Raw genomic sequence first — 23,801 nt, forward strand, 5'->3', positions numbered from 1 at the left:
GAGGAGGACATTTTCCCCATATTTTTGCCGTATTTTCCCCATATTTTATCCATATTACCCCCAAATTTCCCCATTTTTTCTCCACACCCAGAACCCCCAAAAATCTCATTTTCCGCCCATTTTTTCCCAATTTCCCGTGTTTTTTCCCCGTTTTCAGGCCATGTCTGGGGACTACGAGGAGGACGTTTTCCCCATATTTTTGCCGTATTTTCCCCATATTTCCCCCATATTTCCCCCAAATTTCCCCATTTTTTCCCCGTACCCAGAAACCCCAAAAATCTCATTTTCCCCCCATTTTTTCCCAATTTCCCGTGTTTTTTCCCCGTTTCCAGGCCATGTCCGGGGACTACGAGGAGGACGTTTCCACCCTGTGTTTTTATCCAGATTTTATCCAAATTTTCCCCATATTTCCCCCAAATTTCTCCCAAATTTCCCCATTTTTTCCCCACACCCATAAACCCCAAAAATCTCATTTTCCCCCCATTTTTTCCCAATTTCGGGTGTTTTTTCCCCATTTCAGGCCATGTCCGGGGACTACGAGGAGGACGTTTATACCCTGTGTATTTATCCACATTTTATCCATATTTTATCCATATTTCCCCCAAATTTCCCCATTTTTTCTCCACACCCAGAAACCCCAAAAATCTCATTTTCCCCCCGTTTTTTCCCGATTTCCCGTGTTTTATCCCCATTTCCAGGCCATGTCTGGGGACTACAAGGAGGACATTTCCCCATATTTTCCCCATATTTCCTCCATATTTCCCCCAAATTTCCACATTTTTTCCCCATACCCAGAACCCCCAAAAATCTCATTTTCCCCCATTTTTTCCCAATTTCTCGTGTTTTATCCCCATTTTTAGGTCATGTTCGGGGACTACAAGGAGGACGTTCCCCCATATTTTCCCTATATTTCCCCCAAATTTCCCCCAAATTTCCCCCAAATTTCCCCATTTTTTCCCTGTACCCAGAAACCCCAAAAATCTCATTTTCCCCCCGTTTTTTCCCAATTTCCCATCTTTTTTCCCCGTTTTCAGGCCATGTCTGGGGACTACGAGGAGGGCATTTTCCCCATATTTTCGCCGCATTTTCCCCATATTTTCCCCATATTTCCCCCAAATTTCCCCATTTTCCTCCCATTTTTCCCCGTACCCAGAAATCCCCAAAATCTCATTTTCCCCATATTTTTTTCCCAATTTCCCATGGTTTATTCCCATTTTGAGGCCATGTCTGGGGACTACGAGGACGACATTTCCCCATATTTTCCCCGTTATTTCCCCCATATATTCCCCATATTTTATCCATATTTCCTCCAAATTTCCCCATTTTTTCCCCGTACCCAGAAACCCCAAAAATCTCATTTCCCCCCTATTTTTTCCCAATTTCCCATGTTTTTTCCCCATTTTCAGGCCATGTCTGGGGACTACCAGGAGGACGTTTCCACCCTGTGTATTTATCCACATTTTATCCATATTTTCCCCAAATTTTGCCTTTTTTCCCCCCATTTTTTCTCGATTTCCAGAAATCCCAAAAACCTCAATTTTTCCTCATTTTTTCCCAAATTTTCCCATTTCTTCCCTAATTTTTTCCCCATTTTTAGGCCACATCTGATAACTACAAGCAGGACATTTTCCCCATATTTTCCCCATATTTTCCTCATATTTCCCCCATATTTCCCCCAAATTTCCCCATTTTTCCCCCACACCCAGAAATCCCAAAAATCTCACTTTCCCCCCATTTTTTCCCAATTTCCCGTGTTTTTCCCCCATTTCAGGCCATGTCCGGGGACTACGAGGAGGACGTTTGCCGCAGCGCGCTGCGCCTGGTGCACGAGCTCTGCTTCGCCCCCCGCGCGCGCCCGCCCCACGCGCGCTGCCTCGAGTTCACCGACCTGCTGCGGCACCGCGGCCACCCGCGCCCGGCGGACACAGGTACGGGCACCTGGGTACAGGTATGGGCACCTGGGGGCACCTGGGCACAGGTACGGGCACACCTGGGTACAGGTATGGCACACCTGGGTACAGGTATGGCACACCTGGGCACACCTGGGTACAGGTATGGGCACCTGGGCACACCTGGGCACACCTGGGTACAGGTACAGCACACCTGGGTACAGGTATGGCACACCTGCTGCGGCACCGCGGCCACCCGCGGCCAGCGGACACAGGTACGGGCACCTGGGCACACCTGGGCACACCTGGGTACAGGTACAGCACACCTGGGTACACCTGGGTACACCTGGGTACAGGTATGGGCACCTGGGCACACCTGGGTACAGGTATGGCACACCTGCTGCGGCACCGCGGCCACCCGCGGCCGGCGGATACAGGTACGGGCACCTGGGCACAGGTATGGCACACCTGGGTACAGGTACGGGCACCTGGGCACACCTGGGCACACCTGGGTACAGGTACAGCACACCTGCTGCGGCACCGCGGCCACCCGCGGCCTGCGGACACAGGTATGGGCAAACCTGGGGGCACCTGGGCACACCTGGGCACACCTGGGCACAGGTATGGTACACCTGGGCACACCTGGGCACAGGTACAGCACACCTGGGTACACCTGGGTACACCTGGGTACAGGTATGGCACACCTGGGCACACCTGGGGGCACCTGGGTACACCTGGGTACAGGTACAGCACACCTGGGCACACCTGGGCACACCTGGGTACAGGTACAGCACACCTGGGTACACCTGGGGGCACCTGGGTACAGGTACAGCACACCTGGGTACAGGTATGGCACACCTGGGCACACCTGGGCACACCTGGGCACAGGTACGGCACACCTGGGTACACCTGGCACAGGTACAGCACACCTGGTAAAATTTGGGTGAATTTCGTGAATTTTCTGCAAATTTTAAGGATTTGGGTGAATTTTGGTAAATTTCGGGGAAATTTGGGTGAATTTGTGACAATTTTATGTGAATTTGTCTGAATTTGGGTGAATTTTTGTGGATTTTGGGTGAATTTGGGTGAAATTTGGCTGAATTTTTATGGATTTTTGTAAATTTTGGGTGAATTTGGGAGATTTTTGTTATTTTTATGGATTTTTGCGAATTTTGGGTGGATTTTGATCAATTTGATTGAACTTGGTAGAATTTGGGTGAATTTGTGACAATTTTGGATGGTTTTGGGTGAATTTGAGGGAATTTTTGGGAATTTGGGGTGGATTTTGGTAAATTGGATGAATTTGGACAGATTTGGGGTGAACTTTTGTGAATTTTTATGGATTTTGGTAACTTTTGTGTGAATTTTTCTGGATTTTTGCGAAATTTTGGTAAAATTTGGGTGAATTTCGTGAATTTTCTGCAAATTTTTAAGGATTTGGGTGAATTTTGGTGAATTTGGGGAAGTTCGGGTGAATTTGTGACAATTTTATGTGAATTTGTCTGAATTTGGGTGAATTTTTGTGGATTTTGGGTGAATTTGGGTGAAATTTGGCTGAATTTTTATGGCTTTTTGTAAATTTTGGGTGAATTTGGGTGAAATTTGGTTAATTTTTTATGGCTTTTTGCAAATTTTGGGTGAATTTGGGTGAAATTTGGTTGGATTTTGGTGCATTTTGGGTGAACTTTAGTGAATTTTGGGGTGATTTTTATGGATTTGGGGTGAATTTAGGTGGATTTTGGGCAATTTTGAGTGGATTTTGCTGAATTTTGGTGAATTTTGAGTGGATTTGTGTGGATTTGGGGTGGTTTGGGGAGAATTTGAGTCACTTTGGGTGGATTTTGAATTTGTGTGAATTTTTGTGGATTTTGATGAGTTTGGGGTGGATTTCAGGGAATTCTGGGTGGATTTTTCTGAATTTTTGTGAATTTTGGGTGGATTATCACATATTTGGGTGGGTTTTGGTAAATTTTGGGTGGATTTTTCTGGATTTAGGGCACATTTTTGTGAATTTGGGACAGATTTTGGGTTGTTTTGTGAGAATTTTGATGATTTTGGGGTGGATTTCGGTGAATTTTGGTGGATTTTGGGTGAGTTTTTGTGGATTTTAAGTGAATTGGGATGATTTTGGGTGGATTTTTGCAGATTTTGGGCAATTTTGAGTGAATTTTGCTGGATTTTTATACATTTTTAGTGGAGTCTTGTGAATTTTTCTGGGCAGTTTTTGGTCGTTTTTTCCCGGATTTTGGGTGGATTTTTCTCGAATTTTTTGCTGCATTTCGGTTGGATTTTTGCTGAATTTCGGGTGGATTTTTGTAAATTTTGATGAATTTTGTGGGCAAATTTTGTGAATTTTGGGTGGATTTTGTAAATTCTGATGTACTTTGGGTGGATTTTTTGGTGAATTTTAGGTGGATTTGGATGAATTTTGGTCAGGTTTTTTGGGTGAATTTTGATGAATTTTGGTCGGGTTTTTTGGCTGATTTTGACGATTTTTGGGTGAATTTCTGTAAATTTTGGTAAATTTTGGATCTCTTCCCGCAGAGGTGTCGGTGTCGCTGCTGTCGGTCATCGTCACCTTCTGCGGGCTGGTCCTGCTGGGGGTCTCTGGGTGGATTTTGATGAATTTTGGGTGGATTTCAGTGAATTTTGATGATTTTTTGGGGGTTTTTTGGCAGATTTTGGGTGAAATTCAGTGAATTTTGGTTCATTTCCCGCAGAGGTGTCGGTGTCGCTGCTGTCGGTCATCGTCACCTTCTGCGGGCGGGTCCTGCTGGGGGTCTCTGGGTGGATTTGGATGAATTTTGATGAATTTTGGTGGGGTTTTTTGGCTGATTTTGGGTGGAATTCTGTAAATTTTGGTAAATTTTGGATCTCTCCCCGCAGAGGTGTCGGTGTCGCTGCTGTTGGTCATCGTCACCTTCTGCGGGCTGGTCCTGCTGGGGGTCTCTGGGTGGATTTTGGGTGGATTTGGATGAATTTGGATGATTTTTTTTGAGATTTTCTGGCTGATTTTGACGATTTTTGGGTGAAATTCAGTGAATTTTGGTTCATTTCCCCACAGAGGTGTCGGTGTCGCTGCTGTCGGTCATCGTCACCTTCTGTGGGCTGGTCCTGCTGGGGGTCTCTGGGTGGATTTTGGTTGGGTTTTTTGGTGAATTTTGATGAATTTTGGCGAATTTTGAGTGGATTTCTGTAAATTTTGATAAATTTTGGGTGTATTTTGGGTGAATTTCTGTCAATTTTGGTAAATTTCGGTTAATTTCCCCGCAGAGGTGTCGGTGTTGCTGCTGTCGGTCATCGTCACCTTCTGTGGGCTGGTCCTGCTGGGGGTCTCTGGGTGGATTTTGGGTGGATTTTGATGAATTTTGGGTGGATTTTTTTGGATTTTTTGGCTGATTTTGATGATTTTTTGGGTGAAATTCGGTGAATTTTGGTTCATTTCCCCGCAGAGGTGTCGGTGTCGCTGCTCTCGGTCATCGTCACCTTCTGCGGGCTGGTCCTGCTGGGGGTCTCTGGGTGGATTTTGGGTGGATTTGGATGAATTTTGGTTGGATTTCAGTGAATTCTGATGAATTTTGATGATTTTTTTTGGGTTTTTTTGGCTGATTTTGATAATTTTTGGGTGGAATTTTGTAACTTTTGGATAATTTTGGATCTCTTCCCGCAGAGGTGTCGGTGTCGCTGCTGTCGGTCATCGTCACCTTCTGCGGGCTGGTCCTGCTGGGGGTCTCGGGGTGGATTTTGGGTGGATTTCAGTGAATTTGGATGAATTTTGGTCGGGTTTTTTGGGTGAATTTGAATGAATTTTGGTCGGGTTTTTTGGCTGATTTTGGTGATTTTTGGGTGGAATTTTGTAACTTTTGCTAAATTTTGGATCTCTTCCTGCAGAGGTGTCGGTGTCGCTGCTGTCGGTCATCGTCACCTTCTGCGGGCGGGTCCTGCTGGGGGTCTCTGGGTGGATTTTGGGTGGATTTGGATGAATTTGGATGATTTTTTTTGAGATTTTTCTGGCTGATTTTGACGATTTTTGGGTGAAATTCAGTGAATTTTGGTTAATTTCCCTGCAGAGGTGTCGGTGTCGCTGTGGTCGGTCATTGTCACCTTCTGCGGGCTGGTCCTGCTGGGGGTCTCTGGGTGGATTTTGGGTGGATTTCAGTGAATTTTGATGAATTTTTTTGGGATTTTTTGGCTGATTTTGACAATTTTTGGGTGGAATTTTGTAACTTTTGGATAATTTTGGTTAATTTTTCCCTGCAGAGGTGTCGGTGTCGCTGCTGTCGGTCATCGTCACCTTCTGCGGGCTGGTCCTGCTGGGGGTCTCTGGGTGGATTTTGGTTGGGTTTTTTGGTGAATTTTGATGAATTTTGGTGAATTTTTAGTGGATTTCTGTAAAATTTTATAGATTTTGGGTGTATTTTGGGTGGATTTCTGTAAATTTTGGTAAATTTTGGTTCATTTCCCCACAGAGGTGTCGGTGTCGCTGCTGTCGGTCATCGTCACCTTCTGCGGGCTGGTCCTGCTGGGGGTCTCTGGGTGGATTTGGATGAATTTTGGCGTATTTTGATGAATTTTGGTCGGGTTTTTTGGCTGATTTTGGGTGGATTTCTGTAAATTTTGGTAAATTTTGGATCTCTTCCCCACAGAGGTGTCGGTGTCGCTGCTGTCGGTCATCGTCACCTTCTGCGGGCTGGTCCTGCTGGGGGTCTCTCTCTTCGTCTCCTGGAAGCTCTGCTGGCTGCCCTGGCGCCACAAAGGGGGTCCCGGGGGGGTCCCCCCGAGGAAAGACCCCCCCCAGGGCGGTGGGGGAGGGGCGGCGCCTTTCGGGGACCCCCTGCCCGAGCGGGGGGACCCCCCCGAGCCCCCCCCCGAGCGCTGCTACCTGGACATGGGGCCCTGCCCCGAAATCGGGGGGGGGTCCCGAGCCCTGGGCCCGCCCCCCCCGCCCCTCCCCCCCTCCCCCCCGGGGGACCCCCCCAGGGACCCCCCGAGTTTGGGGGGGACGGGGGGGGGGGAGGGGCGGGGACCCTGCCCAGCGCCCCCTCCCAGCAGCTGGTGGGGGGCAGGTAAGGGGGATTGGGGGGTTTGGGGGATTTGGGGGATTTGGGGGATTTGGGGACATTTGGGGGTTTGGGGGATTTTGGGGGATTTTGGGGGATTTGGGGGATTTGGGGACATTTGGGGGATTTTGGACATTTGGGGGATTTGGGGGATTTTGGGGATTTGGGGACATTTGGGGGATTTTGGACATTTGGGGGATTTGGGGGATTTGGGGACATTTCAGGGATTTGTGGACATTTGGGGGATTTGGGGACATTTGGGGGATTTTGGGGACATTTGGGGACATTTGGGGACATTCGGGGACATTGAGGATGGGGGACAGGGGGACATTTGGGGGTACAGGGAGGGGGGGGTGGGAAAGGGGGGGTATCCAACCCCAAATCCCCCCAAATCCTCTCGAAATCCCCCAAATCCCCCATTCAAAAACCATCTCCAACCCCAAATCCTCCAAATCCCCCAAATCCCCGACCCCAAAAGGGTCACTAACCGCAAATTCCGACCCCAAATCCATCCCAAACCCCAAATCCTCCCCAAATACCCGACCCTAAAAGGGTCTCCAGCCCCAAATCCCCAATCCCAAAATTAACTCTGACCCCAAATCCCCAACCCCAAATCCCCCACCCCAAAACCTTCTCCAACCCCAAATCCTGAACCCCAAATCCCCAAAATCCCCAACCCCAAAACCATTTCCATCTCCAAATCCCCCAAATCCCCCACCCCAAAACCATCTCCAACCCCAAATCCTGAACCCCAAAACCAACACTGACCCCAAATCCTCCCCAAATCCTGAACCCCAAAACCATCTCCAACCCCAAATCCCCGAGCCCAAAACCATCCCCAACCCCAAATCTCCATCCCTAAATCCTCCAAATCCCCCAAATCCACCACCCAGAACCATCTCCAACCCCAAATCCCCCACCCCAAATCCATCTCCAACCCCATATCCCCAACCCCAAACCCATCTCCAACCCCAAATCCCTCAAATCCTCCCCAAATCCTTCACCCCAAACCCATCTCCAACCCCAAATCCTGAACCTCAAATCCCCCAAATCCCCCAAATGCCCCAAATCCTTCACCCCAAACCCATCTCCAACCCCAAATCCCCCAAATCCCCCAAATCCTGAACCCCAAAACCATCTCCAACCCCAAATCCTGAACCTCAAAACCATCTCCAACCCCAAATCCTCCACCCCAAAACCATCTCCAACCCCAAATCCTCCACCCAAACCCATCTCCAACCCCAAATCCCCCAAATCCCCCAAATCCTGAACCTCAAAACCATCTCCAACCCCAAATCCTCCACCCCAAAACCTTCTCCAACCCTGAATCTCCAACCCCAAATCCCCCAAATCCTCCAAATCCCCACCCCCAGAACCTTCTCCAACCCTAAATCCTCCACCGTAAAACCATCTTCAACCCCAAATCCTTCACCCCAAATCCATCTCCAACCCCAAATCCTGAACCCCAAATCCCCCAAATCCCCCAAATGCCCCAAATCCTGAACCCCAAAACCATCTCCAACCCCAAATTCCCCAAATCCTCCCCAAATCCTGAGCCCCAAATCCATCTCAATCCCCAAATCCTGAACCCCAAAAATCCCCCAAATGGCCCATCCCAAAAGGGTCTCTGACCCCAAATCCTCATCCCCAAATCCCCCAAATCCCCCATCCCAAAACCATCCCGAACCCCAAATCCTCCGTCCCAACACCTCCAAATCCCCAAACCCCCGACCCCAAAAGGGTCCCTAACCCCAAATTCCCCACCCCAAAACCAACACTGACCCCAAATCTCCGACCCCAAAACCATCTTTGACCCCAAATCCCCAATCTCAAAACCAACACTGACCCCAAATCCTCCCCAAATCCTCAACCCCAAAACCTTCTCCAACCCCATATCCTTCACCCCAAAACCATCTCCAACCCCAAATCCTTCACCCCAAATCCCCCAAATCCCCCAAATCCTTCACCCCAAAACCATCTCCAACCCCAAATCCTGAACCCCAAATCCCCCAAATCCTCCCCAAATCCTTCACCCCAAAACCATCTCCAACCCCAAATCCTGAACCCCAAATCCCCCAAATCCCCCAAATCCTTCACCCCAAAACCATCTCCAACCCCAAATCCTGAACCCCAAATCCCCCAAATCCCCCAAATCCCCCAAATCCCCCAAATCCCCCAAATCCATCTCCAACCCCACATCCTGAACCCCAAATACCCCAAATCCCCAATCCCAAACCCATCTCCAACCCCAAATCCTGAACCCCAAATCCCCCAAATCCATCACCCCAAAACCATCTCCAACCCCAAATCCCCCAAATCCCCCAAATCCTTCACCCCAAATCCATCTCAAATCTCAAATCCCCCACCCCAAAACCTTCTCCAACCCCAAATCCTTCACCCCAAATCCCCCAAATCCCCCACCCCAAACCTTCTCCAACCCCAAATCCTTCACCCCAAATCTCCCAAATCTCCCACCCCAAAACCTTCTCCAACCCCAAATCCTTCACCCCGAATCCATCTCCAACCCCAAATCCTGAATCCCAAATCCCCCAAATCCCCAAATCCTTCACCCCAAAACCATCTCCAACCCCAAATCCTCCACCCAAAACCATCTCCAACCCCAAATCCTTCACCCCAAATCCCCCAAATCCTGAACCCCAAATCCATCTCCAACCCCAAATCCTCCAAATCCCCCACCCCAAATCCATCTCCAACCCCAAATCCTGAACCCCAAATCCCCCAAATCCCCCATCCCAAAACCATCTCCAACCCCAAATCCCCCAAATCCTCCCCAAATCCTTTACCCCAAATCCATCTCCAACCCCAAATCCTGAACCCCAAAACCATCTCCAACCCCAAATCCTGAATCCCAAATCCTGAATCCCAAATCCGTCTCCAACCCCAAATCCTCCACCCAAAACCATCTCTAACCCCAAATCCCTCAAATCCTCACCCTAAATCCCCCAAATCCCCAAATCCTTCACTCCAAAACCATCTGCAACCCCAAATCCTGAGCCCCAAATCCCCCAAATCCTGAGCCCCAAATCCTGAGCCCCAAATCCCCCAAATCCCCCAAATCCTTCACCCCAAATCCATCTCCAACCCTGAATCTCCAACCCCAAATCCCCCAAACACCCCAAATCCCCCAAATCCTTCACCCCAAAACCATCTCCAACCACAAATCCCCCAAATCCCCCAACCCCAAAACCATCTACATCTCCAAATCCTGAACCCCAAATCCCCCAAATCCCCCAAATCCCCCAAATCCTTCACCCCACCCTGTGACCACCATGTCCCCCCAGCTCCTCGCTGCCGCCGGTCCCCGAGGAGCCGCCGGCGCACCTGGGGCAGATCCAGCCGGAGCTCTACGGCCCCGCCGGTGACCCCGAGCCCTTCGGCGCCCGCGGTGGCCCCGGTGGTGGCCCCGGTGGCCCGACGCCGTCCTGCGGCCGCCTGAACGTGTCCCTGCGCTACTCCTACGGCTCCCAGCAGCTCCTGGTGCGCGTCCTGCGCGCCCGGGACCTGCCGGCCAAGGACTCCAACGGCTTCTCCGACCCCTACGTGAAGATCTACCTGCTGCCCGACCGCAAGAAGAAGTTCCAGACCAAAGTGCTGCGGCGGACGCTGAACCCCGAGTGGGACGAGACCTTCAGCTTCGGGGTGCCCTTCGCTGAGCTGCCGGCGCGGCGGCTGCACTTCAGCGTCTACGACTTCGACCGCTTCTCGCGGCACGACCTCATCGGGCAGGTGGTGCTGGACAACCTGCTGGAGGCGGCCGAGGCGCGGCCGGAGATGGTCATCTGGAGGGACATCCAGGAGGGCACCGGGGTGAGTGGGGGTGGGGATGGTGGGGAACCCCAAAAAGATCCCAAAACACCTCAAAAAAGGGTCATGGGGCAGGTGAGGTTGGCAGGGAATCCTGGAGAACCTTCTGGAGGTGGTCACCAGAAGGACATCCAGGAGGGCACAGGGGTGAGTGGGGGCGGGGATGGTGGGGAACCCATGAAGAACCTCACAGAGACCCCAAAACTCCTAAAAGATCCCAGAAAAAACCCCCACAAGGTCTTGGGAAATGGTGGTGGAGAACCTTCTGGAGATGGTCACCAGAGGGACATCCAGGAGGGCACGGGGGGGATGGACACTGAAATCTTGGGGAACCCATGAGGAACCCCACAGAGACCCCAAAACTCCTCAAAAAAGGGTCATGGGGCAGGTGAGGTGGGCAGGGAATCCTGGAGAACCTTCTGGAGGTGGTCACCAGAGGGACGTCCAGGAGGGCATGGGGGTGAGTTGGGGTGGGGATGGTGGGGAGCCCCACAGAGACCCCAAAACTCCTCAAAAAAGGGTCATGGGACAGGTGAGGTGGGCAGGGAATCCTGGAGAACCTTCTGGAGGTGGTCACCAGAGGGACATCCAGGAGGTGACAGGGGTGAGTTGGGGTGGGGATGGTGGGGGACCCCACAGAGACCCCAAAACTCCTCAAAAAAGGGTCATGGGGCAGGTGAGGGGAGCAGGGAATCCTGGAGAACCTTCTGGAGATGGTCACCAGAGGGACGTCCAGGAGGTGACAGGGGTGAGTTGGGGTGGGGATGGTGGGGGGCCCCACAGAGACCCCAAAACTCCTCAAAAAAGGGTCATGGGGCAGGTGAGGGGAGCAGGGAATCCTGGAGAACCTTCTGGAGATGGTCACCAGAGGGACATCCAGGAGGGCACCGGGGTGAGTGGGGGTGGGGATGGTGGGGGGCCCCACAGAGACTCCAAAACTCCTCAAAAAAGGGTCATGGGGCAGGTGAGGTGGGCAGGGAATCCTGGAGAACCTTCTGGAGATGGTCACCAGAGGGACATCCAGGAGGGCACGGGGGTGAGTGGGGGTGGGGATGGTGGGGAGACCCACAGAGACCCCAAAACTCCTCAAAAAAGGGTCATGGGGTAGGCGAAGTGAGCAGGGAATCCTGGAGAACCTTCTGGAGATGGTCACCAGAGGGACGTCCAGGAGGCGATGAGGGGGATGGACACTGAAATCTTGGGGAACCCATGAGGAACCCCACAGAGACCCCAAAACTCTTAAAAGATCCCAGAAAAAAACCCAAAATATCTTGGGAAATGGTGGTGGAGAACCTTCTGGAGATGGTCACCAGAGGGACATCCAGGAGGGCACAGGGGTGAGTGGGGGTGGGGATCGTGGGGAGCCCCACAGAGACCCCAAAACTCCTCAAAAAAGGGTCATGGGGTGGGCAAAGTGAGCGGGGAATCCTGGAGAACCTTCTGGAGATGGTCACCAGAGGGACATCCAGGACGGCACAGGGCTGAGTGGGGGTGGGGTTGGTGGGGGGCCCCAAAAAGATCCCAAAACACCTCAAAAAAGGGTCATGGGGTAGGCGAGGGGAGCAGGGAATCCTGGAGAACCTTCTGGAGGTGGTGATCCAATGTGCCCACCTGAAGTGACATCCAGGAGGTGCCTGTGGAACCTGTCCCTGTCCCCATCACCTGTCCCTCACCTGTCCCACCTGTCCATGTCACACCTGTCCCACCTGTCCCATCTGTCTCACCTGTCCCACCTGTCTCACCTGTCCATGTCCCACCTGCAGGAGAAGGCTGACCTGGGTGAGGTGAACTTCTCCCTCTGTTACCTGCCCACGGCCGGGCGCCTCACGGTCACCGTCATCCGCGCCTCCAACCTGCGCGCCATGGACCTCACCGGCTACTCAGGTGTGTCACGGGGGTGTCACAGGTGTGTCATGGGGGAACAGGTGTGTCACAGGTGTGTCACAGGTGTGGCACAGGTGTGCTCAGGTGTGTGCAGGTGTGTCATGGGGGGACAGGTGTGTCACAGGTGTGTCACAGGGATGTCACAGGTGTGCACAGGTGTGCTCAGATGTGTACAGGTGTGTCACAGGTGTGTCATGGGGGGACAGGTGTGTCACAGGTGCGTCACAGGTGTGTGCAGGTGTGTCACAGGTGTGCTCAGGTGTGTCACAGGTGTGTCACAGGTGTGCTCAGGTGTGTCACAGGTGTGCTCAGGTGTGTCACAGGTGTGTCACAGGTGTGCAACAGGGGGGATATGGGGCCATGGACCTCACCGGCTACTCAGGTGTGTCACGGGGGACAGGTGTGTCATGGGTGTGTGCAGGTGTGTCACAGGTGTGTCATGGGGGGGGACAGGTGTGTCACAGGTGTGTGCAGGTGTGTTACGGGTGTGTTACAGGTGTGTTACAGGTGTGGCACAGGTGTGTTACAGGTGTGTCACAGGTGTGTTACAGATGTGTGCAGGTGTGGCACAGGTGTGTTACAGGTGTGTTACAGATGTGTGCAGGTGTGTGCAGGTGTGTTACAGGTGTGTTACAGGTGTGTTACAGGTGTGGCACAGGTGTGTCACAGGTGTGTTACAGGTGTGTTACAGGTGTGGCACAGGTGTGTCACAGGTGTGTTACAGGTGTGTTACAGGTGTGGCACAGGTGTGTCACAGGTGTGTTACAGATGTGTGCAGGTGTGTCACAGGTGTGTTACAGGTGTGTGCAGGTGTGGCACAGGTGTGTTACAGGTGTGTCACAGGTGTGTTACAGATGTGTGCAGGTGTGGCACAGGTGTGTTACAGGTGTGTCACAGGTGTGGCACAGGTGTGTTACAGGTGTGTTACAGGTGTGTCACAGGTGTGGCACAGGTGTGTTACAGGTGTGTTACAGGTGTGTCACAGGTGTGGCACAGGTGTGTTACAGGTGTGTTACAGGTGTGTTACAGGTGTGTTACAGGTGTGTTACAGGTGTGTTACAGGTGTGTTACAGGTGTGTCACAGGTGTGTTACAGGTTCTGTGTTACAAGTTCTGTGGGGTGTGTGGGGTCTGTGGGGTGTGTGGGGCCCATGGGTTCTATGGGATCTATGGGGATCCATGGGTCGCCGTGGGGCTCCATGGGGTCTATGAGGCCCCATGGGATCTATGGGGCTCCATGGGGTCAATGGGGCTCCATGGGGTTCCCATGGACACTTGTGGGTCACCATGGGGCTCCATGGGTCTCTGTGGGTCTCCATGGGTCTATGGGACTCCATGGGGCCCTATGGACACTTGTGGGTCACCGTGGGGCTCCACGGGTCTATGGAGCTCCATGGGTCTATGGGGCTCCATGGGGCCCTATGGACACTTGTGGGTCTCTGTGGGGCTCCACGGGGTCTATGGGGCTCCATGGGGTCTATGGGGCTCCATGGGGTCTATGGGGCTCCATGGGTCACTGTGGGGCTCCATGGGGTCTATGGGGCTCCACGAGGCCCTATGGACACTTGTGGGTCGCCGTGGGGCTCCATGGGGTCTATGGGGCACTATGGGGTCTATGGGGCTCTATGGGGTCTATGGGGTGCTATGGGGTCTATGGGGCTCCATGGGGTCTATGGGGCTCCATGGGGTCTATGGGCCTCCATGGGGCGTGTGGAGCTCCATGGGTCTATAGGGGTCCATGGGGTCTATAGGGGTCCATGGGGTCTATGGGCTCCATGGAGTCTATGGGGCTCCATGAGGCCCTATGGACACTTGTGGGTCGCCGTGGGGCTCCATGGGGTCTATGGGGCACTATGGGATCTATGGAGCTCCACGGGTTCCCATGGACACTTGTGGGGTGCTATGGGGTCTATGGGGCTCCATGGGATCTATGGGGCACTATGGGATCTATGGGTCTCCATGATCTATGGGGCTCCATGGGGTCTATGGGGCACTATGGGATCTATGGGGCACTCTGGGATCTATGGGGCACTATGGGATCTATGGGGCTCCATGGTCTATGGGGCCCGCAGACCCCTACGTGAAGGCGTCGCTGATGGCCGAGGGCCGGCGGCTGAAGAAGCGCAAGACGTCCATCAAGAAGAACACGCTGAACCCCAGCTACAACGAGGCGCTGGTGTTCGACGTGCCCCACGAGAGCGTCCACCACGTCAGCCTCACCATCGCCGTCGTCGACTACGACTGGTGCGTGACGGGCGCGGTTTGGGGTCATTTGGGGGGTTTTGGGGGGTTTTGGGGGGTTTTGGGGTGTTTGGGGTCATCTCAGGGCAATGGGACGTTCCTTGGTTGATGTTCTCCATGAGAACGTCAATTTTGTCTCCATCGTTGGCTTCAACTGGGAGGTTCTTGGGGGGTCTTTGGAGGGAATTTTGGGGTCTTTGAGAGGTTCTGGCGGTGATTTTGGGGTGATTTGGGGGGTTTTGGGATGTTCTGGATCAATGGGACACTCCTTGGTTGATGTTCTCCATGAGAGCATCAACTTCGTCTCCATTGTTGGATTCAACTGGTTCATACTGGGAGGTTCTTGGGGGGTCTTTGGAGAGAATTTTGGGGTCTTTGAGGGGTCTTGAAGGGATTTTGGGGGGTTTTGGGGGGTTTGGGGTCATCTCGAAGCAATGGGACGTTCCTTGGTTGATGTTCTCCATGAAAACGTCAACTTCGTCTCCATTGTTGGGTTCAACTGGTTCGTACTGGGAGGTTCTTGGGGGGTCTTTGGAGAGAATTTTGGGGTCCTTGAAGTGTCTTGAGGGGATTTGGAGAATTTTTGGGGGGTTTTGGGCAGTTTTGGGGTGTTTTGGGTCATCTCGAAGCAATGGGACGTTCCTTGGTTGATGTTCTCCATGAGAGCGTCAACTTCGTCTCCATCGTTGGGTTCAACTGGTTTGCACTGGGAGGTTCTTGAGGACCTTTGGGGGCTCTTGGAGGGGATTTTGGGGCGCTTTGGGCGGTTTTGGGGTGTTTTGGGGTGTTTTGGGGGGTTTGGGGTCATCCCGCAGCAATGGGACGTTCCTTGGTTGATGTTCTCCATGAGAGCGTCAACTTCGTCTCCATTGTTGGGTCCAACTGGTTTGCACTGGGAGGTTCTTGGGGACCTTTGGAGGCTCCTTGAGGGGATTTTGGGGGTGTTTGGGGAAATTTTGGGGGGGGTTGGGCCATTTTGGGGTGTTTGGGGTCATCTCAGGGCAATGGGAGGTTCCTTGGTTGATGTTCTCCATGAGAACGTCAATTTTGTCTCCATCGTTGGCTTCAACTGGGAGGTTCTTCGGGGGTCTTTGGAAAGAATTTTGGGGTCTTTGAAGTGTCTTGAGGGGATTTTGAGAATTTTTGGGGGGTTTTGGGGGTTTTGGGGTGTTTGGGGTCATCCCGCAGCAATGGGACGCTCCTTGGTTGATGTTCTCCATGAGAATGTCCATTTTGTCATCATTGTTGGGTCTTACTGGTTTATACAGGGACGTTCTGGGGGGTCTTTGGAGAGAATTTTGGGATCTTTGAGGAGTTCTGGAAAGGATTTTGGGGTGATTTGGGGGGTGTTTGGGGTGTTCTGGAGCAATGGGACACTCCTTGGTTGATGTTCTCCACGAGAACGTCAACTTCATCTCCACGGTTGGGTTCAACTGGTTCATACTGGGAGGTTCTGGGGGGGTCTTTGGAGAGAATTTTGGGGTCTTTGAGGGGTTCTAGAGGGGATTTTGGGGTGTTTTGGGGTGTTTTGAGGGATTTTGGGGTGTTTGGGGTCATCCCCCAGCAATGGGACGTTCCTTGGTTGATGTTCTCCATGAGAACGTCAATTTTGTCTCCATCGTTGGCTTCAACTGGGAGGTTCTTGGGGGGTCTTTGGAGAGAATTTTGGGGTCTTTGAAGGGTCTTGAAGGGATTTTGGGGTGATTTGGGGGAGTTTGGGGCGGTTTTGGGGAGTTTTGGGACATCTCGGAGCAATGGGACGTTCCTTGGTTGATGTTCTCCATGAGAGCATCAAGTTCCTCTCCATGGTTGGGTTCAACTGGTTCGTACTGGGAGGTTCTGGGGGGGTCTTTGGTGGGAATTTTGGGGTCTCTGAGGGCTCTTGAGGGGATTTTGGGAGTTTTTGGCTCATTTTGGGTTTTTTTAGGGTCCCTCCAAACTGAGGTTTTTTGGGGGGATTTTGGGCTTTCCCCGGGTTTTTTGGGGTCCCTCTCATGGTTTTGGGGTCCCCCTGACCCCTCCAAAATCCATCATGGGAAGGTGATGGAACTGTTTTGTGTGGGCCGGATTTGGGGTCGTTTTGGGGGATTTTTGGGGTCATTTTGGGGGATTTTGGGGTCGTTTTGGGGAATTTTGGGGTCCTGCAGAGTCGGGGATTTTTGGGGTATTTTTGGGGTGGATTTTGGGGTTTTTTGGGGTCCCTCTCGCGGTTTTGGGGTCCCCCTGACCCCTCCAAATTTGGTCACGGGAAGGTGATGGGGCCGTTCTGCGTGGGGCGGATTTGGGGTCGTTTTGGGGGATTTTTGGGTCGTTTTGGGGGATTTTGGAGTCCTGCAGAGTTGGGGATTTTTGGGGTATTTTTGGGGTGGATTTTGGGGTTTTTTGGGGTCCCTCTCGCGGTTTTGGGGTCCCCCTGACCCCTCCAAAATCGATCACGGGAAGATGATGGAACTGTTTTGTGTGGGCCGGATTTGGGGTCGTTTTGGAGGATTTTGGGGTCGTTTTGGGGATTTTTGGGTTCCTGCAGAGTCGGGGATTTTTGGGGTATTTTTGGGGTGAATTTTTGGGGGTTTTTGGGGTCCCCCTGACCCCTCCAAATTTGGTCACGGGAAGGTGATGGAACTGTTTTGTGTGGGCCGGATTTGGGGTCATTTTGGGGGATTTTTGGGGTCGTTTTGGGGAATTTTGGGGTCGTTTTGGGGAATTTTGGGGTCGTTTCGGGGAATTTTGGGGTCCTGCAGAGTCGGGGATTTTTGGGGTATTTTTGGGGTGGATTTTGGGGTTTTTTGGGGTCCCTCTCGCGGTTTTGGGGTCCCCCTGACCCCTCCAAAATTGGTCACGGGAAGATGATGGAACTGTTTTGCGTGGGCCAGATTTGGGGTCGATTTGTGGAATTTTGGGGTTGTTTTGGGGAATTTTGGGGTCGTTTTGGGGAATTTTGGGGTCCTGCAGAGTCGGGGATTTTTGGGGTATTTTTGGGGTGTTTTTTGGGGGTTTTTGGGGTCCCCCTGACCCCTCCAAATTTGGTCATGAGGAGGTGATGGTGCTGTTCTGTGTGGGCCGGATTTGGGGTCGTTTTGGGGGATTTTTGGGGTCGTTTTGGGGAATTTTGGGGTCCTGCAGAGTCGGGGATTTTGGGGGTATTTTTGGGGTGGATTTTGGGGTTTTTTGGGGTCCCTCTCACGGTTTTGGGGTCCCCCTGACCCCTCCAAATTTGGTCACGTGAAGGTGATGGAACTGTTTTGTGTGGGCCAGATTTGGGGTCGTTTTGGGGAATTTTGGGTCGTTTTGGGGAATTTTGGGGTCCTGCAGAGTCGGGGATTTTTGGGATATTTTTGGGGTGGATTTTGGGGTTTTTTGGGGTCCCTCTCGCGGTTTTGGGGTCCCCCTGACCCCTCCAAATTTGGTCACGTGAAGGTGATGGGGCTGTTCTGCGTGGGCCGGATTTGGGGTCGTTTTGGGGAATTTTTGGGGTCGTTTTGGGGAATTTTGGGGTCCTACAAAATGGGGTTTTTTTGAGGGGATTTTTGGGGGGATTTTGGGGTTTCCCTGGGTTTTTTGGGGTCCCTCTCGCGGTTTTGGGGTCCCCCTGACCCCTCCAAACTTGGTCACGGGAAGATGGAACTGTTCTGTGTGGGCCGGATTTGGGGTCGTTTTGGGGAATTTTGGGGTCATTTTGGGGAATTTTGGGGTCCTGCAGGGTTGGGGATTTTTGGGGTATTTTTGGGGTGGATTTTGGGGTTTTTTGGGGTCCCTCTCGTGGTTTTGGGGTCCCCCTGACTCCTCCAAATTTGGTCATGAGGAGGTGATGGTGCTGTTCTGCATGGGGCGGATTTGGGGTCGTTTTGGGGAATTTTGGGTCGTTTTGGGGAATTTTGGGGTCCTGCAGGGTTGGGGATTTTTGGGGTATTTTTGGGGTGAATTTTTGGGGGTTTTTGGGGTCCCCCTGACCCCTCCAAATTTGGTCATGGGAAGATGATGGAACTGTTTTGCGTGGGCCGGATTTGGGGTCAATTTGTGGAATTTTGGGGTCGTTTTGTGGGATTTTTGGTGTCGTTTTGGGGAATTTTGGGGTCCTGCAGAGTCGGGGATTTTTGGGGGATTTTTGGGGTGATTTTTGGGGTTTTTTGGGGTCCCCCTGACCCCCGTGACCCCCCGACAGCATCGGGCACAACGAGGTGATCGGGCTGTGCCGCGTGGGCAGCGACGCCGACGGCCCCGGCCGCGAGCACTGGGCGCAGATGTTGGCCAACCCCCGCAAGCCCATCGAGCACTGGCACACCCTGGTGGAGGTCTGACCCCCCCCCCGGACCCCCAAAAACCTCCGGGGACCCCCCAAAAATCCCCCAAAACCCCCCAGATCCCATAGGGAACCCCAAAACCCCATAGGGACCCCAAAATCCCATAAGGACCCCATAATGACCCCATAGGAGCCCCCAAACCCATCGAGCACTGGCACACCCTGGTGGAGGTCTGACCCCCCTGGGACCCCCAAAACTCACCCGGGACCCCCCAAAATCCCCCAAAACCCTCCGGGGACCCCCCAAAAGCCCCCCAGATCCTATTGGACCCCCAGATCCCATAGGGACCCATGGGGGACCTCCTGACCCCATAGGGGACCCCCAGATCCCATTGGGACCCCCAGATCCCATAGGGGCCCATGGGGGACCCCATGACCCCATAGGGACCCTCTGGCCCCATAGGGGACCCCCAGATCCCATAAGGGACCCCCCAGATCCCATAAGGGACCCCCCAGATCCCATAAGGACCCCCAGATCCCATAGGGACCCATGGGGGACCCCATGACCCCATAGGGACCCCCTTGGCCTCACATGGACCCCCCTGACCCCATAGGGGACCCCATGACCCCATAGGGACCCCCTGACCCCATAGGGGACCCCATGACCCCATAGAGAGCCCCAATCCCATAGGGGACCCCTCTGACCCCATAGGGACCCCCAGATCCCATTGAGACCCCCAGATCCCATAGGGGCCCATGGGGGACCCCGTGACCCCATAGGGACCCTCTGGCCCCATAGGGGACCCCCAGATCCCATAAGGACCCCCCCAGATCCCATTGAGACCCCCCAATCCCATAAGGACCTCCCAATCCCATAGGGACCCCCCAGAATCCAAAGGGGACCTGGGGATCCCTGACAGCGTCTGTCTGTCTGTCCTGTCCTGTCCCCGCGTCTGTCCGTCTGTCCTGTCCTTGTGTCTGTCTGTCCGTCCCTGTGTCCCTCTGTCTGTCCGTCTGTCCTGTCCCCGTCTCCGTCCCCGTGTCCCGTGTCCGTCTGTCTGTCCGTCTGTCTGTCCATCCCCATGTCCCGGGTCCATCCCCGTGTCCGCCTGTCCTGTCCTTTCCCCGTGTCCGTCCGTCTGTCCCTCTGTCCATCTGTCTGTGTGTCTGTCCCTGTCCCCGTGTCCGTCTGTCCCGTGTCCAATCTCTGTCCATGTGTCTGTCCCGTGTCCGTCTGTCCGTCCCTGTCCATGTGTCTGTCCCTGTCCCCGTGTCCGTCTGTCCCATGTCCAATCCCTGTCCCTGTGTCCGTCTCTGTCCGTCTGTCCGTGTGTCTGTCCTTGTCCCCGTGTCCGTCTGTCCCGTTTCCGTGTGTCCGTCCGTGTGTCCCGTGTCTGTCCCTGTGTCCGTCCTGTGTCCGTGTGTCCGTCCGTGTGTCTGTGTGTCTGTCCCGTGTTCATCTGTCCGTCCGTGTGTCTGTCCCGTGTCCGTGTGTCCCGTGTCTGTCCCTGTCCCATGTCCATATGTCCGTCCCTGTGTCCGTCTGTCCCATGTCCATCCCTGTCCATGTGTCCGTGTGTCCGTCCCTGTCCCTGTGTCCATCTGTCCCCGTGTCCGTCCCTGTCCATGTGTCCGTGTGTCCGTCCCTGTCCCTGTGTCCCTCTGTCCCATGTCCATCCCTGTCTGTGTGTCCGTCTGTCCCTCTGTCCTGTGTCCATCCCTGTCCCGTGTCCGTCCCGTGTCCGTCCCTGTCCATCTGTCCCTTGTCCGTCTGTCCCTTGTCCGTCTGTCCCTTGTCCGTCTGTCCGTCCGTGTGTCCGTGTGTCCGTCCCTTGTCTGTCTGTCCCGTGTCTGTGTGTCCGTCCCCGTGTCCATGTGTCCATCCCTGTCCATCTGTCCCATGTCCGTCTGTCTGTCCGTGTGTCCCGTGTCTGTGTGTCCGTCCCTGTCCTTGTGCCCGTCCCTGTCCATCTGTCCGTGTGTCTGTCCCGTGTCCGTGTGTCCGTGTGTCCGTGTGTCCGTCCCGTGTCCGTGTGTCCGTGTGTCCCGTGTCCGTGTGTCCATCCCGTGTCCGTGTGTCCCGTGTCCGTGTGTCCGTCCCAGGAGAAGGCTCTGCCCAAGGCGGCCCCGCGGGACAAAGCGGCCCTGGGGGAGCCCCTGGGCCCGGCCTGAGCGGTGAGAAACAAACTGGGAGCACTGGGAGCCAAACTGGGAGCACTGGGAGGGAACTGGGAGCCAAACTGGGAGCACTGGGAGCACTGGGAGCCAAACTGGGAGGGAACTGGGAGGGACTGGGAGGGACTGGGAGCCAAACTGGGAGGGACTGGGAGGGACTGGGAGGGACTGGGAGGGACTGGGAGCCAAACTGGGAGGGACTGGGAGGGACTGGGAGGGACTGGGAGGGACTGGGAGCCAAACTGGGAACACTGGGAGGGAACTGGGAGCACTGGGAGGGGCTGGGAGGGAACTGGGAGCCAAACTGGGAGCACTGGGAGGGACTGGGGGGAACTGGGAATTCCTTTTTCATACTGGGAGTTCACTGGTCCACACTGGTCCATACTGGTTCATACTGGTTTGTGCTGGGAATTCCCATTTCCATACTGGTCCATCCTGTCCCGTACTGGTCCATACTGGGAATTCACTGGTCCATACTGGTCCATACTGGTTTATACTGGTCCATACGGGTTTATATTGATCCGTACTGGTTTATACTGGTCCATACTGGTCCATACCGCTCCATACTGGGAATTCACTGGTCCATACTGGTTTATACTGGTTTATACTGGTTTATACTGGTTTATACTGGTTTATACTGGTTTATACTGGTCCATACTGGTCCATACTGGTTTATACCGGTCCATACCGGTCCATACTGGTCCATACTGGTCCATACTGGTTTATACTGGTCCATACTGATCCATACTGGTCCGTACTGGTCCATACTGGGAATTCACTGGTCCGTACCGGTCCATACTGGTTTATACTGGTTTATACTGGTTTATACTGGTCCATACTGGTCCATACTGGTCCGTACTGGCCCATACCGGTCCATACTGGTCCATACTGGTTTATACTGGTTTATACCGGTCCATACTGGTCCCTACTGGTCCGTGCTGGTCCATACCGGTCCATACTGATTTATACTGGTTTATACCGGTTTATACCGGTTTATACTGGTCCGTACTGGTTTATACTGGTCCATACTGGTCCATACCGGTCCATACTGGTTTATACTGGTTTATACTGGTCCATACTGGTTTGTACTGGTCCGTACTGGTTTATACTGGTCCATACTGGTCCATACTGGTCCATACTGGTCCATACTGGTTTATACTGGTCCATACCAGTCCATACTGGTCCATACTGGTCCGTACTGTTCCATACTGGTCCGTACTGGTCCGTACCGGTCCATACCGGTCCATACTGGTTTATACTGGTCCATACTGGTCTCCCCGCAGGTCGGCGCCGTGGGGCCAATGGGGCCCGAAGCCATAGGGGCCCCCCCGGCCCCCCCGGGCCCCCCCCGGGCCCCCCAAGACACGGGGGGGCCCCGCCCCCCCCCACTGTGAACCCCAAAACCGGGGGGGGGTGGGGGGGGAGGGGAACCCCCCCAAAAATGGGGCTCCCCCCCCACCCCTCCCCCACCCCTCCCCCACCCCTGCGTCCAGTCCTGGGGGGGTTGGGGGGACCCCCCCAAAATGGGACCCCAAAAAGGGACCCCAAAATTGGGGAGGGGGGACCCCAAAAACGGAATCCCACAATTGGAGAAGGGGGACCCCAAAATTGGGGATTGGGCCCCAAATTTGGGGAGGGGGGACCCCAAAATTGGGGAGGGGGGGCCCCAAAAAGGGATCCCACAACTGGGGAAGGGGGACCCCAAAACTTGGGAGGGAGGACCCCAAAATTGGGGAGGGGGGACCCCAAAATTAGGGAGGGGGGACCCCAAAAAGGGACCCCAAAAAAAGGGATCCCAAAATTGGGGAGGGGGGACCCCAAAAAGGGAATCCCACAATTGGAGAAGGGGGACCCCAAATTTGGGGAGGGGGGACCCCAAAACTGGGGAGGGGGGACTCCAAATATCGGGAGGAGGGACCCCAAAAAGGGATCCCAAAATTGGGGAGGGGAGACCCCAAAATTGGGGAGGGGGGACCCTAAAAAGGGACCCAAAAATTGGGGAGGGGGGACCCCAAAAAGGGACCCCAAAATTGGGGAGGGGGGACCCCAAAAAGGGACCCCAAAATTGGGGAGGGGGACCCTAAATTTGGGGAGGGGGCACCCCAAAAAGAGACCCCAAAATAGACCCCAAAAAAAGGGATCCCATAATAGGAGAGGGGGGACCCCAAAAAGGGATCCCAAAACTGGGGAGGGGGACCCCAAATTTGGGGAGGGGGACCTCAAAATTGGGGAGGGGGGACCCCAAAATTAGGGAGGGGGGACCCCAAAAATGGATCTCAAAATTGGGGAGGGGGGACCCCAAATATCGGGAGGAGGGACCCCAAAAAGGGATCCCAAAATTGGGGAAGGGGGACCCCAAAACTTGGGAGGGAGGACCCCAAATATGGGGAGGGGGGACCCCAAAAAGGGATTCCAAAATTGGGGAGGAGGGACCCAAAAAAAAAGGGACCCCAAAAAAAGGGACCCCAAAAAAAGGGACCCCGAATTT

The 23,801-nt window shown here is 53.7% G+C and overlaps 1 protein-coding gene across 1 annotated transcript; it reads left to right on the forward strand.

The window, feature by feature from the left end:
• The first annotated feature begins 1,774 nt into the window (after positions 1-1,774).
• SYT3 (synaptotagmin 3) lies at positions 1,775-22,706 on the forward strand. Its single transcript, XM_072921453.1, has 9 exons — positions 1,775-1,928; positions 6,536-6,828; positions 6,870-6,955; positions 10,252-10,777; positions 12,538-12,658; positions 14,730-14,901; positions 19,061-19,190; positions 21,242-21,313; positions 22,597-22,706. The coding sequence occupies exons 1-8, from the start codon at positions 1,775-1,777 to the stop codon at positions 21,308-21,310; spliced, it is 1,551 nt and encodes a 516-aa protein (XP_072777554.1). The 3' UTR covers positions 21,311-21,313; positions 22,597-22,706.
• Positions 22,707-23,801: the final 1,095 nt, after the last annotated feature.

The sequence above is a fragment of the Taeniopygia guttata genome, chromosome 37 (assembly GCF_048771995.1).
Source record: "Taeniopygia guttata chromosome 37, bTaeGut7.mat, whole genome shotgun sequence".
NCBI lineage: Eukaryota > Metazoa > Chordata > Aves > Passeriformes > Estrildidae > Taeniopygia > Taeniopygia guttata.

Bases quoted from the DNA above. Each gene is read 5' to 3' on its own strand.
- SYT3 (XM_072921453.1), top strand. From the start codon at position 1,775: ATGTCCGGGGACTACGAGGAGGACGTTTGCCGCAGCGCGCTGCGCCTG. The intron at 10,778-12,537 runs GTGAGTGGGGGT...TCCCACCTGCAG, and splicing joins ACATCCAGGAGGGCACCGGG to GAGAAGGCTGACCTGGGTGA. The intron at 14,902-19,060 runs GTGCGTGACGGG...ACCCCCCGACAG, and splicing joins GCCGTCGTCGACTACGACTG to CATCGGGCACAACGAGGTGA.